The sequence below is a fragment of the Dermacentor albipictus genome, chromosome 9 (genome assembly GCF_038994185.2).
Source record: "Dermacentor albipictus isolate Rhodes 1998 colony chromosome 9, USDA_Dalb.pri_finalv2, whole genome shotgun sequence".
NCBI lineage: Eukaryota > Metazoa > Arthropoda > Arachnida > Ixodida > Ixodidae > Dermacentor > Dermacentor albipictus.
The window spans coordinates 115,419,121-115,439,245 of record NC_091829.1 but is presented as its reverse complement, the minus strand read 5'-3'; the positions used below and the strand labels follow the sequence as shown (position 1 = coordinate 115,439,245).

General features: G+C 45.5%; 1 protein-coding gene across 1 annotated transcript in view; it reads right to left on the bottom strand.

The window, feature by feature from the left end:
* Pur-alpha (Purine-rich binding protein-alpha) overlaps nt 1-20,125 on the bottom strand; it is a 223,704-nt gene that overhangs the window by 157,109 nt on the left and 46,470 nt on the right. Inside the window, exon 2 of the mRNA XM_065446087.2 lies at nt 5,774-5,827. Within this exon, the coding sequence (XP_065302159.1) occupies nt 5,774-5,827 (54 nt within the window). The remainder of the gene's footprint in view (nt 1-5,773; nt 5,828-20,125) is intronic.

The following is a 20,125-nucleotide window of genomic DNA, read 5'->3' as shown; positions in this document are numbered from 1 at the left end:
TCAATGCGAGAACTGCAAATAGTTGCTGCATATGGTATGTATGTTCCACATGCGCTGAAAAGTTCGCATCATGTTTGGGAAGTCATCACACCTCGATGCTGTCTGAGCAGACTTACCACGCCGAGTGATTTGTTTGGTTCGCAAGGGTTCGCATGTGAATTTTGTGCTCAACTGAAGTCTTTCTCATTATGCTTACGCCGGAGAGGACTAAACCCGGCCTTGCCGTCAGCGCCCCTCTAATTTGGCTGGCGCTGCTGACCTTTAAATATATAATGTGGCATCTCTCTCTACTAACATTGGAGAAAGAAAAAAAACTACTGAAATGTTGGTCAGGCTTTCGCTTTCTACGTTTCCAAGCTGCTCCTTTAGGGAATTTAAAATTGCGAGAACTGTAGCGGGAACGGAAGTTCGTCGGCGTATGCAGCAGTATTGCATCGGTGGTACAGCGCTAACTAGCGCTCTTATTAACCCGTGCGTTTGGTGACTTCGTTGACTAGTGTACGCGCTTCCATGAATAAATTCGCAGTTACTGTTCTTGAGGCAACTTTGACGGCGCTTATTGGTCGATGTCACATGTATTCATCGACAGAAAGATCACTACATGTGCAGACGTCGCACCGTGCGGATTTGTTTGAGATATTAGTCTGCACTAACAATGTTTGCCTATTGTTGAGGTACAGACGCAGTTTTACGGCAAGGGTAGAATTTAAAATATGTCAAAATAAAAAAAAATATGCTCGTTAATATGGGCTCCACTTCGTGTAAATTGGGTTCATTGTGTTTGTCTGCGGGACGCACCTGGCACATATGTGGACTGAATTGTCCCACACACCGGTAACATCGTGTTCATGCCCAATCCCACAGAGGCCAGCGTCTTTCATGCAGCTGTAACTGCAGAAGAAGCAGTCTGGCATCGGAACAAAGGAGAAATCGCAGCCGCGAACTTCAGCCATCCTTTCTGCAATGGGTTGTCGTCTGCTACTGCCCCCAAGATACTGTTGTAAGCACCCGCTATGTGGCTATCAGTGGCGCCTCTATAGGCGGTGCACCACGCTCATAGCCGAACGATTTCGCATCGCCAGAGTTCCCTTACTATTATTCCCATGGCATTTACTGTAAGGAAGGCGACGTCGCCGCCGTTGAGTTGTGCCACAAACCGCGCATGCGTGGCTCACACGTGATTGGCCGCGAGACCGAGCGGAGTCGCCACCTGGTGGGCACTGGCTGTACCACGATGGTGTGAATGGCGCGTCGTCTGCTAGCCGCTACTGGTTACATGTGCGCGTACGGTGCACACATCCTTTAAAGTTGTAGTGCAGTCCTAAGTGGTGGTACGCATATTTTTCACAATGTAGACTCGTTTGGCTTTGCGCTGTATGCTTGCTGCGCTAGAATAAAATTTATGGCTGCATGTGTCGAGCGCGCTATGGTGTGATCGTTGCGCACTCCGTCCGTCACAGCTATTCAAATTTTCTGTAGGCATTATTATTCAAACACTTCACAAAAAACGTTTGGCGTCGCTTTAAACAAACGAAGCGATCGCTGCGATACCTGAACGCACCGCTACAGCTATTTTGAAGCGATGCGTTGATCATTCCGAAATCTGTGATACTACGAAACACGAACGAGGTAGAGTAAGACCATTCAACAGTAGGAAAGAAAATCTTCAAGCGCATATATGATGCCGCATGATACAATTGACCTTAGGCATACCATTGCATGACTTTGGTTGTGACTGTGATTAATGGCTACGCGACCACCCTTAGCTGTTTCTAAATGCTCTTCCATTATGTGGATATCCCACTACGCAGTAACCGTTTTTACTCGCACGTGAATGTTCGTGCTTGTATTATCTGTTATAAAATGGGAGCCGATATACGGTATCAACAGCCTATAGTGCGTAACATAAAGTGGGGACGCAAGCGAAATTGTGTGGTAGCACCGTTTGTGCGCAGTCTTGACGTCAGCTTTCGCGGAGATAGACAGCAATTTATTCACAACCGTCTTGTCGTCAAAGGTGAAAAATTATCCACTGCTTTGCCAATACAGCGCAACGGCACAAGAATACAGATGGCAGCATCGACGTGCCAACCTATACCCCACAATTCCCTGGCATGTACAGTGGTACTTTGGTATGGTGGCACATTTCACCTCAAGTGTTTAGGCAAAGAAAAGCGGTGTTGACGACGAGGGAAGAACATAAGGAAACGGTTACGTACTCCGAATACATTGAGATGTTGCTTTACGCATCCAAAAGACGTATTAAGAAAAAAAAATGAAGGAGGGGGTTATGCTCGTAACATATACCAGCATATAAAAGCGACTTCAAAAAAAAAAAAAACGCGATTACGCCCCCTGATATCGGCTCTCGGAAGCATGGCGTGTTCACCGGCAATGCAGCGTCTGGACTTTGAATCAAATTGATTAATTATTCAATAACAGGAAGATAACGTGCGAAAAGAATACGCGAATCCGAGGGACTCTGTCTTGTGTTTTGTTTCAACCCTATTAAAAAAATAGAAAGAAAAGAAACAACTTCGATGGGGGCGAGCCAGATTGTGGTGCGCGTTAAAGGACCCCGAGCTGGTCAAAATTAATCCGCAGTCCCCCACTAACGGCGTGCCCTGATAATCAGGTCGTGGTTCTGGCACGCAAAACACCCGAATTTCACTTATTTAAGTAAAAAAATAAAGAGACGGCAACGATTTCAGAGATAGCGCAGGAGAAATCAGTCACGTTTAGTAGCAATTCTGGAACAAGAAAAGTGAACAAAAAGACCACAGTGCACTCGAGCCCATCCACACGTCCACATTTTTCGAGTGCATGACGCGCACGAGATCCCTGGGAATGCGGAAGGGGTGGGTTCGCCTCCCTCCAGCGTCATCATTTCTTCTTTTTTTTTCTTTTTTTAATTCCGATGAAGACTTGCCCTTAAGGCATAATTCTTGATGCGTATATGTGTATTATATGTGTGCTGTGAGGCCTGTGTTGTGCATGAATTGAAGCAGTGTTTTGTGGAATCTGTTGTCATGTATCCAGCGGTCATAGCTGGTTGTCACACTGTAGCGGAGGCCGGCTTGCAGTAGGAGACGCTTACCTTATTATTCGACCATTTCAATTAAAACGAAAACAGCAGTTAATTTACCCCGTACGTTTTTTTTTCCCCTCCACAATAGAAAGAGAACCCGCTATACGTGAAGCGTACCGGCGTCGCAACAACCACGCGCTTCTGATTGCGAGGCGCTTATCTCGGCCGTGCAAGCAACACCCCGAAAACGCTTTGCACGCAGTCGGGCGCGTTTTTTTGTGACGCGTGCTGTTCCCACTTCTCGTTTTCGCCCGCGTCAGAGGGCGTTATCGCGCTTCCGCAGTCGCGGTGTCGGGTATCGGCCCCGCATCGATCGCCACTGTTACACCAACTTCTATAACATCGCGGTGCTGCTGCGTGGGATGCCGGCAGACATACTTCCGGTTTGCTGCACGTACCGATTGTGGAACTTCACACATTGGCTTACTATCTTGAGACTACACTTAACAAATATAATAAAGAAATACACGTTTATTTATTTATTTATTTATTTATTTATTTATTTATTTATTTATTTATTTATTTATTTGAATCCCTCAACCTTGCCCAGACTATTGGAAAGATGGATTAGTGTGATAACAAGTTTACAACAGTCTACAGAGTAAGAAATCGTATAAAGTAACGTTTACCACAAGGCATGAACTGATTACAAAGCTAGAAAGCAGAATACTGCGAATATGCCATCTCACAATCAAAATACTGAGAGGTGGCCCCTTCTGTCTAAACACGTACAGTCTTCGTCAAGGATACACGGGCAGCGTCGACACCAGGCTGACTAAACCCTTTTTTTAAAGCGGTTCCTGCGCTGTGTACGCCTTAAGTTTCCACGCCCTCGGCAGTAGGAACTGTCCTACTCGACTGGTCGGTGCACGCAACCGTCGGGAATCGATCCCGCGACCTGTCGTGCTCCGGAGCAGGACGCCACACTCGAGCGGGGCCCGGCAGGTGTCACACATTTTGCATCCGTCGGAATGAGCATCGCTGTCATATTCGGAACATTGTGCACACTTCAGCGACACTGTGCAATGAACAGTCCGCAGGTTTTCCCGAGGCCCGTTCGAATGATGGGTCTGTCTAAGCGCCGTGCTTCGTGGCTTCCGACTTTCTTTTGCGGATTTACTTAATGCGCTATCTATATTTCTAAAAATTTGAAGCAATCAGTTTTTTTTTTTTTCGAAATGTGCAAAGGCAGTGAGACTCTCGTGTGCACATGTATAACCATAGCGGACTGCTGCATTCATAGCGTAATATTTTTGTGGAATATGATGGATTTCCAAAGTCTCAAAGCCGTTCCAAGCCGGAAGGTCGAAGTTTAGGCAAATCCACATGTTACGCATAATATTACGGCTAGAGCGCCCTGTTTGAAGTTCCTGCGGATACTGGCGCCACATTTCCTTTAATCATTTCCTTAGGAAGCTATGCGAACCATACCGAGATATCTCTGCTGCAGCGTACAATATAGGAACGCTTCCTCAATTTTCCGTTTGTGACAGCGCGGCCAGACCCGCCTGCTATTAGGTGGATATTTATTTAACGAAAGCGGACTGTAATCAACGACACGTTCGGGTGGCCTTAGATAGACCACCTGTACCACCAACCGTCTCTGCCACCAGTACGATACCTCCGAAGGCAGTCAACCTTTAACATTAACTTAAACAAATGAAAAACGCGTTTTCGTGAATTTTTTTTTCATGAAATCGCTACAGGTTCTTCAATATCATGTTTAAAGAGCTGTAGCTTTCCGTAAGTACGTGTGTATAACACACTGTGCTTTCGTACTCGTCCACTGAAATGTGGATTAACATGTTCTATATATTTAGTTATTTATTTATAATGTTGCTCGGTGTTTCATAATTTTTGTTTATTTCTTGCGATGGCTACGTCCACTGGTTCCACCAGACATGAGAACCATTTCACACGCTTTCTTGAAGAAAGAGTGCTAGTACGGATAACAAGGCAGGTCCTGCCCCCGACAAGTTTCATTTGTTCCGCTATTTTCTTTCTGTCTACGATTGTACCTCTATCTATACACATTTTCTTGATTTATTTATTTCCAATCTTTGTTTGCGTGGAAGTCCACTGGAGCTCGCGGTCCAAGGCTTGCCTTGGCGCTCCCAGTAACGTCCACATTTGAACGGGGCAGCTAGGTCACGCGAAGTCATTTTGTAGCAGCCGATCCAACGTTTAATTCCAGATGTCAGGAGTGATTCCGAGCGTCAGTAGTCGACTATAACGTCAGTCGATATCAAAGCCTGCACGGGGGGGGGGGGGGGGGGGGGGGGGGGGGGGGGCTCGACGCAGTGCGCGCTTGATCGGTCGACCTGTTCCAACCGATGGCGCCAGTAGTCGACCGGATGACGCAACTTCCGCGGCCATTGGGAAACACGACCGCGTAGCAGACGGTGGTCGACTATATATTAGTCGAATCGAAGTCACGCCTCAAAGTGCGCACTTAACGCGGGTTCGATCCACGCATCAGACAGCACGAATCCCTCGTGGCCGTTTAAACGCATGGCCGCGTAGTAGATACTCGAGTAGACGTCGAATCCAAAGACAGTGGTTTCGAAGTGCTTCAATGAGCGCGTTTGACGCGGGTGTCATGGCGGCGAGTTTGACCCAGGCAATGATTGTTCGTTTTCGAAAAGCAGAGAAAAGAAAAAGAAGCGGTGAACTTTTGTCACTGACCATTTTCCGAAGCGCCGTCATCTTCACTGGAGGAACCATGCCCTGCGGATTTACCTGTTCGAGAAAAGAAAAGGTTCCGTACGGACGACATAAGTTATCTTCTCCGCTTCAATAATGCTACATGCCCGATTCGCGGCCTACTCAACACATGTGAGCATGTACAGTCGAGAGCAAAGGTCGGGGGCCACAGGTGCGGCTGCATTTTTTTTTTCTTCGCAGTCAATCGGCATAAAGGCTGCAATCAAGTAGTACTGCCTGCGTGCGAACTTTTTTTTTTTTAACCAGCGTCATGCATAAGGACAATTTCCCGTTCATCGGGTGTGCTAGAAGAAACTAATCCTTTTTTTCCTGATGCCGCCGTCTCTACAGACCTTTCGCTCTCAACTGTACATTTTTTTTTTTTTTAGAGTCGTCACCATGTTCATCATCACACCTCATCATGCTCATGGGTGAAACACAAAACGAAACATCCCTGCTCTTGCGCCAGCGCATTAAGAAGACGTCCCACGCGGATGGCTCAACCTTTACTTATGAACCCCCGCCAAAGATAAAAATAAATATTTATGATGCCTCTCTTCAAATAACAGGGACATCACACTGCTGCGCGTTGCCTTTCACAAAGGTCCTTGAACCCATTGGCGGATGAATCTTTACTGTACAAACACCGGACGGCCGGTCTAAACACGCAGCTCAGTCCGAACAGCCTTTGTGACCGTCGAGTGGTCGACCCCTCTACTCTCCCGCGCTAAAATGCAACGAAGGATTATGCTGGTCCCACGCACTGTGAAATCGGTGAAGGCGAAGCCCCTTTCGTCTAGATGTTCGTGTTAATGCTGAACATGTTGACGTTATCTGACGCAGCATTATTGCAGATGCTATGTTACGTTATGTAGATGTCATGTTTACGTTATGCAGATGCTATGCTGACGTTGCTTGTGCTGAAACAACACATGAGAACGAAATTTTTTTTTTTTCTGTTCAGATATATTGAGAAAGATACATGAGCTAGAGACGGATAGCAGCTGGTGGGAGCTCCTGCACCTTCAGTTTACAAATGCACATTACACAGCATGGTTCACGCAATGTTCACGGCAGAATGCGACAGAATTCGATATATTTCGAACTAGCTTTTAGAAAAGAATGTCACACTTATAGGTTCATACCTCGCACCGAAATAATAAACACACCAAACTAACTATAATGACTGCGAAATCGCAATTTTAGTGTATGGTACACAAACACACTATAAGAAAAGTTCGCACACCTTACTGCTTATGAAGTGCACGCCTCAACCGAGACGTTGGCAGGTGCCTTTTATAGGGTCGAACCGAAGTACCGGCCCGCGCGTTTTTTTGTCTCTTACAATCGTAAGAAAAGAGATTTCGCGTCCTCAGCGAAATTTCGCAGGACTGCAGTGCGGGTCATCCAATGCAACACGCGGCACGTTTAATCGCCTGGTTTTCAAGACACAAGAAAAGCTGAGATGCCTGTGCCTGCGGCGAAGCTGTGGCTGCTTCGAAGGAGCGGTGCCAGCGCAAACTCGTGTCGCCGCCTGTCGGCAGCTGCAGAAAGCAGCCGCTCCCAGAGTGTTTTGCCGCGCCTCCCCCGCTCCTCTACAGTAATATGCAATCGCGCTACGCTACAGGAAGAAGAAAAACATCGACGCGATGCATAGGCGCCCATTGGCTCGTCCCCTTCCCGCGCCCAAACCAGGACGCGCACAGCTTGAAAACCAGCACGGCGAAAAACCAGTTTCGGAGAGCATTAGCGCGTGCAGTAACAGCGCGTGCAGCAATACCGAGCACGTCACCCGCGCGCGGGTTTCCCGCCTGCCTGCCTGTGCGGTGGAAGGCACTGCACACAACTGCGGGGAGCGGGTGCTGCCGCCATTACGGAGAAGGCACACGACGCGAAACACGGCAGCTCGGCGGGTAGCGCCAGACGCGAACCGTAGGGTAACTTTGATGTACCAAACCAGACGAGGCGCCTATGCATCAAGCCGTGTCGCGATTCAGATTCATTCATCACTGGTCATTATGCAGAGGAGAGCCGAATGGGCTAAGGAGATGGGCTCGCTTAATGACCAGGCCGCGCCGCACTGTATGTGATAGTAGCCCAAACTACACACTGAGAGACGATTTCCTTTTCTTTTTACAGACACCCAGTTAAGTGCCCCAGAGTTCAGACAACACTTGTTTTACACTGATAACCATAACGGCCAGTACAGGGCCCAATTCTGAAACGCACCTGGCATGCAGCGGCATGTCGACAGAACAGATAAATTATACAACAAAACAAAATGATGTTCTAAGCTTGCTTGTTCAGAACAAACTAACTAGTCAGAACTGTTACCTTCCCAAGCAAGTCCTCACCATTAGATTTCTTCATAGGCGTAGAAAAAATGCGCATTAATTGATCACCATTGAGTATCGCGTTCCAGTGAGAGCACCGGTCGATTGCAATAGCCGACACCCGGATGTGTTTCTAGTGATTTGTAGGTTAGGACAATTGGTACAGTCATCACTCGAGCTTTCAGCCTCTGTTCAGCAAGCACGAAGCACATATACCATATGTTCCAGCGAAGACACGAATCGATTTTTCTAAAAATCGCCTGCGGTAGACAGCACAGTTCTAGTCTTCGTGTTCCACTCGGAGACAGACATTAATTGCACGAGAAATCCACGAGAAATCGAAATGCGTAATCGACTAAGCAACGAGAAATTCACCAGTTATATTTTAACTAATTGCTTACGGTAAATACTGCAATTTAAATATTGTAGCTGGTGAGACTGCAAGCCATATCCACTTGCAACTGCGGATGACACGATTTCCGAGATATGCACCACCAAACCTGCGGCAAAGATGCACTGTCGTTGCACTTACTTCCTTAACAAAACGCCATTTTATTGCATTGAAGCGGTAAACTAACTAGACCCCAATGTATTTCTTCACAAACTTCGGGAATCAGGAGGGAGCTTTAGTTCTACATAAATACATGGCAAAAGAGAGATCATTTTCTTTGCCAACCACTGCACCAAATTCGATGAGGTTCGCTACATTTGAATGAGACACTTAAGCAAAACACTAAAAACAGATAAAGCGTTCTTTTTGGAAACTCTCTTGTCATAAATTTTGAAATAAGAGCTTGGTGATTGGTAGAGAAAATGAAAGTTCCAGTTTTCGAATTTCGCGCCATTCCCCAACCCCGCACGTCACTCTGACGTCACGGATGATCAAAGTATTTTTTCGTATTTAGGCCACTTTGGCTCTGCAAAAGTTCATGAAACTCGCCATGTTCAATATATGGCTCCTTTAGAACAGACTGTCGTCTATCGTTGCCGCCGAAGAATTAACCAGGCACCCAGAAGAGGCTGTCAAAAAGCAATGACGTCACAGCGAGAAGGTGCGGGAAGCTTCGAGGACGCTTCGCCATCCGTATTTTGTTGCGCTTTTCCTGGCGTACCAAGCGCCTTGTCGCGGTAAGAGAGGTGTTTTTGATATGGCAGAAGGGCAATTTACTGATACAGAAGATACCGATTTTCCTCCTTAGAGTCCCTTTAAAAGAAACGGTTAAAATGCAGTGACTGTTGGAAGCTGACTTTTTTTTTTTATTTCGGCTGTCGATGTTTGAAATAAAAATAATCGGAAATCGCAAATTTCGAGAAGGCGAAACTACCGAATTTAGAACTCTGCAATGCAGGAATTAAAAATATCATAATTCGGTCAATTGCATGTAATAGGACATCTAAACCGGACGAAATTGTTGCATTTGTGAGTAGGATATGTGAGTAGGACTTTGTGAGTAGGACATATGTGAGTAGGACTTTCGCAAAACCCTAGTAAACACTAAAAATGCGCGCAAGATTGAACTTAATATATCAAATTTGTCCGCTTTGTATGTTCTAACGGATGCAGTTTACAGAACAGGGATATCTGTTCTTGGAGCAGAGCTACAGATTTGTAAACTTCATGCTATTCATTTTTTCACGTTTACCGATTTTGAACATTTGTTAAAGCATTTAGGCCCTAAACCCAAATTCCTATCCCAAAGGTCACTAGAATTTAACTTTCTCTTAAATGCAACAACTGTAATTAAGAATGGCATCGCGGTCGCATCATTAAAGCATTTCTGCGTTTTACATATACTGCACTAGGCGGCATCGGAGCTGGGCCCGAGCTAAAGCTTCCCCTTAATTTTTAGGAACTGGTGCCGTCCTGAGAATGCGTTCAAAGTGGATCGGCCTCGCGAACTCCGCGGCTACAATTTGTAAATTGCAATACGCGCTGCAAGCTAACTAAAGGAAAAATTAATTAGCGATTTTGATAATTAGGCAACTATGCATTTCGATTTTTCGTACGTATAATGTCTGTCCGCTTGAGCAATCCCTCAAGGATTGGAATTGTGCTGTCAGCCACAGGTGATTTATAAAATGGGTTAATGTTCTAGCAGAAACGCTAAGCGTACGAGTGTGTGTGCGTATATATATATATATATATATATATATATATATATATATATATATATATATATATATATATATATATATATATATATATATATATATATATATATATGTATTGTTGAGGATGCACGCACGAAAAATTATAGGGATCACCAGCGCTAGCTAGTTTGAACATTGCGAAGTTTGAAAAGCTATCGCCTTCTACAAGTTTAATACCAAATATCCCAACGCACCTATTCGATGCACCGAGTTCGCTAACGCAAACCGTCACTTAAGCGCGGCCTGCTTAACGTACGAGAGTGAATCAGAAACTCATTGCCCCCCTTTTATTATTTAGCGACATCACGGCTGTAAATGCGAAGTCAACATATCCATTCCCCGAGGTTTCCCGGACCGGCCCGGCCTTATCTGCCAGTATAGCTCTGCGGCGCGGCGCTGCTGTCGAAGCTGGGGGTTGTGCTTCCCACGCCCACGGCGTGCGATCAGGTTTCGGCTTGCCAATCGCTAATACTACTGTGGGCTATGAAGATCTATTAGCACAAACATGTCCTACGGAAGATCTCTGGGATATGTTAAAGGCGAAAAAAAATTCCGCCAGGACACGTCTTACGGTGACTGTTAATTGACGTCGATGCTTTTAGCAACGCAGCAAACGACACACTGCGTTGCCCAAGACGCCTTTATTTGCAGCCGGTAGTTTGGGGAACCATATAGGCTAACAACGTAAACCGCATTAATGCATGGACGTGACACAGCACCGCCATAGAGCACAGCGTCTACCTTTGGAAGCCACGAAAAATGAAAAGAAACTTCACTAAAGGCGGCCTCGGGAACTCGGCCAGTTTTCTCACGGTGGCCCTGCAGAATCGGGGTTCAGCATATCTGACCTCGAATGAACTACGGGACGATTGCATTTCGGGCGTAGAACTTCGATTTTCATTGTCAGCCAGAAGAGCGCCTTCCAAGTTTTACCAGCCGGGCACGGAATTGCTTTGTTTCGCGAGTTATAGGGCGACGTTTCAGGGGCCAGACAGCGGTAGCAGGCGAAAGTGCGCGAAATGGGCTAAGGACGCTAATCGCGCTAAAAAAACAAAAACAAAAGACGCATCCAGATGGATGACAAGACACTGCCGCCTGTACGTGGTCGTGAATGTGGGAGAGCGCTTCACATATACATCAGGGACGCTCTCTCTCTTTTTTCTCTTTTTTTTTTTTTGCTGGCGCTGCCGCAAGGCTTCTGTGCGTTCATTAATATGTCCAGATTTGCGTTCCACGCAAACACCGGGGATGGTGGCGTCAGTGCGCGTACTTCAGGCGCCACATTATGCAACACTGTAGCGGAGGAAGACGACGTCACGTGCATCGCAAAGAAGTAACTTCGCGTTTATTCCCTCGTATCAAACAATGATTCGTTCAGTCAATCGCAGCAGGAGATGTGTCCATTTATCGACTGACTGAATCAATCAATCAAGCAATCAACCAAGCAGCGAATCCCGACACCGGGCTACAAACGCGTACACAGCCAACTGTCAGATGCGCCCTCCACTCGAGAGATCTCAATCCGGCTCGGCAACAAACATCGGTTCTTTTCTTCTCTTTCTTTTCATTTCTTTCGGCGTTCTAAAAATTGCGGGAGTTTGTTGACCTTGGCCGCGCCGCGCAGGCATGCCAGCTTCGCGATTGCCAAACTGGGCGATTGGATCAATACGCACGTCAGCCGGCTCCCTGGTGGCTCGCGTTGGGAAACCGCAGGTCGCAAGGCACGAGTGAAGGCGGCGGGTACTGCCCCTCAAGCCTTTGTTCGACTTGGCCGGTCAAGCTTTCGTATATTACAGCAAAAGCTCGTTAATTCGAACCGCAAGGGGAAGCCGCTTCAGTTCGAATTAACGAAAGTTCGAACTAACGAAAGTGAAGGAGGGCAACAGTACACTGCGATTTGGAAGCAGTAGGGCATGTCAGAAATTTGGCGTGTCAGAAAGTGATGGCGTGTGCCGCGGGCACACGCCATCTTCAAGTCGAAGCTCTGGGTCCGACTGTGCCACACCACCGATGTCCACCGAAACGAACGTTAGCCGAGGCTTAACACCATCACAATGAATCGCGACGGCCGATACCTCCTAAGCAGAAAACAGAGGTGCACAACCGATGAAGACTGCCGAGACAAAGACGCTGAACATGTGAAGGTGGCGAAGGCCCTGATTCGTTGGTTCTTGATTGCAAGCGCAGCTGCGACGTACTTGATTCGCTGTGTTTTGGAGCTTGCCGTGCCATCTCCGCACAACATTAACAGCTGTACAAGATTTGCAAAGCCTCCGAGATTCGCAACGGGCAAGAAGTCTTGGAGGTTACGTAGAACGGAGAGGCGGCAGCCGCCGCTGCCTTCTGGCTGACCCCGCGTCGGTTAGATTTTTGTCCGATTTTGCCTTCTCTCGCCATTCTCTCCGTTTCGGAGGCAATATAGCCTTGTGTGTAGGCAGTAGGCGTGTTTCTCTGGCCGTGTGCCTGTCGAGCGTAGTTCGAATTATCCGTGAGGGAACCTTCTCGCGTTCGAATTAACGGACTTTTTTATACATAGACTTCTATGGAGCTTGGCCGGACCAAATTGTACAGTTCGAATTATCCATAAATTCGAATTATTGAAGTTCGAATTAACGAGCTTTCACTGTATTATTATTATTATTATTATTATTATTATTATTATTATTATTATTGGGAAAGATTTTGGGAAATCAAACCACCCTCAGGAAACCCTGGCAGAAACGCCTACTTAAACAGCCTGCAGCGCAGGGCGCTCTGCAGTAGGCGGCGATTCAGCGACCGGACACTGACATACATATTTTACAGGTACTGTACTTACCTTGTGAATCTAACTAAGGGCGTTTACCGCCGATTGCAGAGTGTATCTTGTTGAGTGGAATTATGGACAATTGTACTGTTTGTAACAAAGGGCTACCCGATGATGGTCGTTTCATTACTTGTTCGGAGTGCGGGAACCCTTATTATTCGGGTCAGCAATTCTCAGGTCTAGCTCAAGATACTTTCGCAGCGGAGTCAAAGTAAACGTGAATCATGGGTGTGCACAACGTGTCGGGCGATAAAGCAACGAGGGGGGGGGGGGGGGGGCTCACAGTCTACGAGTACGACTCCACAAGAAGATGGCACTTCAGAAACCACGTTAATTTCAGAGCTGGCAGGTATTAAGCAAACTTTAACCTCTTTGCTGACTTTACATGGAAAAGTAGACTCTCTGCTCCTACTGAAAGCAGAATTCACAAATTTGAGCATGGCAATGAAAGACCTAGAAGAAACATTCTCCTTTATGTCTAAACAATACGGCACGGTGTTAGCACAGCTTTCCGCCAGTAAAGAACGGGAAGCTGCGCGTGAAGCACAAATTGCTGACCTGAAAACGCAACTGGAAACACAGGCGGAGCAGCTGCATCAGATGCAACAGGATCTAAATGAAAGCGAACAGTATGGCAGAAAAGTGAACATGGAAATTGAAGGGCTACCTGCCAAACACGAGGAAAACCTAAGAGAAGTCTTATCGAACATAGCCAGTAAACTGGAGCTGTCAGACCTCTGTAGCTGTGATATCGAGGCGGTGCATCGCTTACGAAACAAACAAAAGACGAGCCCAACAGTAATAGTCTGTTTTTCTTCCGTGACCGCAAGGGATGCGCGGTTTGATGCGCGGGGGAAGCTAAGACGCTTGCATCAAAACGGACAGCTGCCGAAGCTGTTCATCAATGATAATCTGACAAGAATGAACCGAAATCTGTTCTGGCGAGCTAGAACTACAGCAAAAGAAATGAACTACAAGTTTGCATGCGTTAAGGGCGGAAATATTTTCGTGAAGAAGAACGAAGATGCACCCCTGATCCGAATTAAGAATCTAGCCGATATTCTTAAAATTTCATAAGCAACATGGCAACGAATTTTTCCTCTGTCTCAAATTTCAATGAGTTCAAAGATATATTTGCTGCCAGCCGTGAAAACGGTTTCACGGTAATTAGTATTAATATCAGAAGTCTACGAAAATATTCGGAGGAATGTAGAGAGGTAGCGGAATCAGCCGCAGATATAGTAGATGCATTTATAATAGTGGAAACAAATGTACCAGAGGATTGCACTAACATTTACAAATTAAAGGGCTACAAAGCCCATTTTATGTCACAACAAAAACGACGAGGAGGGGGTTTAGCGTTGTTTGTTAAGATATGACACTATGGTTACGGACATTTCTTTAAACCACGCCGAAAGTTTGACAGTAAAAATCACGCTTACTAACACAGAATTATTGTTGATAGCTATTTATCGTCATGCCAAATAAGTGTCACACGGTTCTTGCGTGAACTTGAAGAAATTTTAGAAGGCCAGAAAGCAGCAGATCAAATTTGTTTGGCGGGTGACCTAAACATTAATATATTGAACACCAGTTCGACTACTGTGTCGGATTACCTCTCCATCTTATCAACCTATGGCTTACAAGTGCCTATAAATCAACCTACGAGAGACGAAGTCTTACAAAATAGACTAGTATCCTCCTGTCTAGACCACATAGCAATAAGAGCACCTAATTATTCTTCAACGGCATGTATCATAAGGCAAAATATAGCGGATCACTATTTTGTCGCATTTCGCCTTAAGGCACTTTTACCCCTGCCCGGAAAGGACAAATCAGAAGAAAAACATGATACTAATCAAACAGAAGTGAAGATTTTCAATAGGAAAACATTTGATCATTTGACTTCGCAGTTTGACTGGACGGAAATGATTAAGGATTCTAATTATGCTAAAGTTTATAAAAAAAATTGTGAGCAGCTAAAAAAGTTTGAGCTTTCTAGTATGTACACGATAACTAAAAAACAAAGGAACAGTTATCCCTGGTTTACGGCCGACATAATGAGAGCTATTTCCTACAGAGACTGATTGTGGAAAAGGAGCAGGCGTGCGCCGAAAAATCAAGACTTGAAAACGGAATATAAGATTGCGAGGAATAGGGTCGTTGCCCTCTTGAGATCAACAAAACGGCGGTATTTCTTACATTTAATCAAGCACACAAAAATTCTGCAAAAACTTGGGCTTTAATAAGTACGCTCCGAGGCAGTACTGCGGCACCTGCGAATTTCTTAGAATCTTTTTTAGAGAAGCCAGATATAGTGGTAGATAATTTCAGTAATTTTTTCACGCGTTTTTCTAACACTGCGCAGTCGCAGAGACACACTTGCTCGCTCAAACAAACTGTTCAAGCCTCTGCTTTTTTGCCCACGTTGTGGAAGGAAGAGCTGAGGAGAATAATTTTCAGTTTTCGACCTAATAAACAACCTGGTATAGATGGGTTGGCTGTGGCCACACTAAGAAGAAATTTTGTTACGTTAGCAGACATACTGCGTTTTATAATTAATGGTTTTATAAGCACCGCATCAATTCCGGAGACATTAAAAGGGGTGATTGTTAAGCCACTGTATAAAGCAGGAAAACAAGATGAAGTCGAAAACCATAGACCTATCTCCGTTTTGCCTATACTCTCCCAAATACTGAAAAGGTTTCTGTTTGATTGCATGACTTCCTTCTTGAAGAAATTTTCAATCCTAACATCAAGACAGTTTGGATTCGTTGCTGAGCGAGGTACTATTACACTGTTAGAAGAGTTCACCGATGAATTATATTCTGCTCCAGATAAGAACCTGTATAGTTATGCTTTGTTTTTGGATTTAGCAAAAGCGTTCGAAACTGTAAATCACGATATTTTATTGGAAAACTTGTTTCGTTTGGGTTTCAGGGGACCCTTTCTTGATCTTATTTACAATTATTTACATGATAGATCACAGGTGGTAGGGGGCAGTAAAGAAATTGTTAGCGCTAGGAAATACATTACAGCTGGGGTTCCATAGGGATCCGTGTTGTCCCCACTCTTAACCAATTTATTTATGAACGACTTTCCCACGATAATTACAAAAGCCACTGTGTATCAATATGCAGATGACACAGTTCTACTCACGCATCATATGCATTATGAGGAAGCTATTAGCGCCCTACAGAATGCAGTTCATAAGGCTATGCAATGGTTTGAAGAAAACTGTGTCTATATAAATGCTAAGAAAAGCAAAATCACGTGCTTTCGTAGTCCATTAAAAACTCAAAAAATAAACTTGCCAATATTTCTACATGATGAACATTGTATTTCATGTAAATGTACTGCTATAGAATATGTGGAGACATTCAAATACTTGGGTATAACGTTCAACAGCGGCATGTCTTGGCAGCATCACATGGCGTTTTTATGTGGCAAACTACAGAGTGCTGCATATCTACTTTTCAACATAAAGAGTTTAGTACCTCTACCAGTCAAGAAAATAATAGTGCATGCACTAGCGTACAGTGTGCTTAGGTATGGTATACCGACCTTCGCCTTTTGTACAGAGCGCTGGAAAAATCGGATTAATAAACTACTAAAAAATAGATTAACAAATGTGGCTTATGGTATTACACTACATGACAATAATATTTTTCAGGAATTAGGATTTTGCACATTGGAGGATTTATTTAGCAGAACTGTTAGTATGCGGCATAATTGGAGCGATGAATTCAAAGAGGCGTACGATGCACCTCGACTGTTAAGAAATAAAAAAAAAACGTTCTAAGGTACCCTATTCCACTATCTAAGTATGGTAAAACGAGAAGTGTATACATCCCAAAAATATTGAAGGATCTGGCCGATGAATTCTTTTTGGTAACTTCGAAAAAACAGTCGAAGAAATTATTGATGAAATGTTGAAATTTTATCCTGATTCTTTACTTGTTTGTGTTTGTCTTTATTTAGTATGTCATTGTGTTTGTGTTTGTCTTTATTTAGTATGTTGTTGTTACTACTACTATTACTACTACTACTACTACTAGTAGTAGTAGAAGTAGTAGTAGTAGCAGTAGTAGTGACCTCCAGAAAGAAATTTTTTTACTCTCAAACTGGTGCAGAAACAATAAGCTACTCTAAATGCTTCCAAAACTACGGCATTATAAGTCATATGCGGAAAACACACCATTTGCAATTTCCATACGCCCTTCGGGATGCTCCACTGCCCAGGGTCAATGAAATAAAAGATCTTGGTGTGTACTGTTAACAACGGCCAGCTGCAGTGCAAGTTTGCCAGCCATTTACGCCAGCGGTGCCAACCTCATCTTGGAATGCCGCCGCCAACCTCTAGCCACGGCGTGACTAAGTTTAGTTTGTGTCGGGAACAATACGCACGTCCTCCACTCTCCGTCGCTTCAGCTAGGATGCGTTTGACGAAGCAGGCTTTGTGCTGAAACCGCCACCGTTACGCTCTAGCCTCGTCGCCGTTGTGACGGAATGAGTTCGGCGGCCAACTATTGTTACCAAACTCCCCAACGCGGACCTGATCTGCTACGGGTGGGGGAGTTGCCGCGAGAACGTCGTCTTAGGCTCCTTCCCACGCACCGACCAAGACGCAAGACAATGTGCTACCCAGGCACGCTACCCGGGACGGCTCCGAGTTCTACGAAGCCCCTCTGACGTCGGCTCCGGACCATTGCACTGTGTGTGTGTGTGTGTGTGTGTGTGTGCGTGTGTGTGTGTGTGTGTGTGTGTGTGTGTGTGTGTGTGTGTGTGTGTGTGTGTGTGTGTGTGTGTGTGTGTGTGTGTGTGTGTGTGTGTGTGTGTGTGTGTGTGTGTGTGTGTGTGTGTGTGTGTGTGTGTGTGTGTGTGTGTGTGTGTGTGTGTGTGTGTGTGTGTGTAACCCGTCCCGCGGAGAGGCGGCCTGTTTACAATGACTGGACGACCGAGTGCTTATAAGCCGCTGTTGTGCGGATGCTCGACACTTTCCTAAGCATTCATGTTAGACTGATACACTTTTCTCAAGCGGTCATGTTAGACTGATTTAAATACTGTAAATAAACCCATATTCCTCGTTCTCGATGAGAAGCAGTCATTCCCTTCATCAACGTCCTCAGCGTGGATAAGTTCGATGACGGCATGGGCCAACTACCTTCGAATTCATGCCTGACTCCAATCTTGACAACGGGTTACGAGCGATGGGATTGAGCCCCCAATCATGACAGTACTTAGACAAAACGTGAAGCTTCTCTTCATCCCTGAGTACACGCCAAGCAGCGTGCCGTGCCCTCCGCGCTTTTGGTACTGTTTGTCGTTCATCGCGTGACTCCCGTGTTGCCTTTCTGAAATTATCTTCTACTGTGTGCCTTCCGCTACTAGAGCATGCCTCTGTAGTTTCGGGCGGAACCTGCAAACCTAATTCTGAAATGATTGAACGCGTCCGAAATGATTGGACATCCAAGCACCGTTTTTGCCGTTCTGGCGACCATAGTTCAGCCCTGTCAAATGTATCTCAACTCACACTTCTAAAATCCAAACAAATTAAACCGGACCGTTTGCTCCTTTACGAGGTTGTCCATGGCATTACACATTGTGCAAAGGCTCCTAATCGTGAGCAATTTTCCGCGCCGCAAACGTATACCAGGCAACACACGGCATCTTCTGCCCGGCCTTGTTGCATTAAAGACTGCCCCATGTCTCGACCCCCAAAAACATGTACTAAGTATTGTGCCTACATTTACCTATTTCAGAGTTTATTTCGTGCGTTCTGTGCAAATCGCGTTGTATGATTAACTCCCTTTTACATCCGCCTCCTCATTTTTCTGCTTCCCTATTTGTTCCTCGGTCTCGCATTGTTTTTTTGTACGACTGCTGTCTTCTAGATATATGTATACGTTTTGTCTCGCATATTAAGTTTACCAGTACAATGTCTCCGTAGCTGTTCCAGGGAACTATCATAAACATCTGATTGATTGATTGATTGATTGATTGATTGATTGATTGATTGATTTAAAGTTGCGATCTCTAAGGGCGTTTAATTAGTGCGCAGGCTGTTGAGCTTCCGTGCCGATACTGTCACGAGCTATTCTGCATGCCTTTGGCGCAGTACCTTTTCTAAACTATTATGGACGAACTCGCCCACAAGTTTCGCCGAGCTCAACTCGTTTCTCGTTAGCGTCTTTTCAAACGCCGAAGGTTACGCCTATTCGCTATTAAAAAAACACGCGAGTATATACGCCAGTTGCCGAATCCAAAACGCCGCGTCGTTGCAAACCTGCAACTACACAACCGCGGTAGGCGAAAGAGAAGCGGGTTTTCCACGAGGAGGAAACGGCGGCACCGGTATAACCAGGGTGCAATTGTAATCTCTCGTAAACAACCTCGCTCGTCCAAGTGTTTTCTCCGCGGTACACATGGCTGCGGTGTGTTTGTGACGTGGGAAAGCTTCCGGCCACGCGTACTTGGCACTCACGTTTGCCAGAGACAAAGAAAGGAAAGAAAGGTAAAGCATTTTTGTCTCATAGTGGACAATGTGGGTATATACGGTATGTCGTTCGGAGTATTCGAATATGAGAACTGCTCAAACCCCAAGCTCATGCATGCAGCCTTTCTTGCGCAAATCCGAGTAAAACTCATCCGCAAAACTACACGATTCAATAGTGCATGAAAGCTAGTAACAGCTGTAGAAGGTCCTGCGCGTAGCAGGCTATTGCAACGCGGTATTCTATGCGTCACCACCCGCGAAATATAGTGGTCAGGTACAGAGGGCGAAACAAGAAGTCTGTTTCGTCAGGACACATCTTCCTCGGGTGTGTGTGTGTGTGTGTGTGTGTGTGTGTGTGTGTGTGTGTGTGTGTGTGTGTGTGTGTGTGTGTGTGTGTGTGTGTGTGTGTGTGTGTGGTTCAAGGAAAAAGAGTATGACGTACGTTGGTATTGCACAGCATATTTCTGACACTTCGACAAAGGCTGGTCCACCAGCCCAAACATCAGAACTATGCTGTGCAATACAAACGTACGTCGATCGTACTCTTT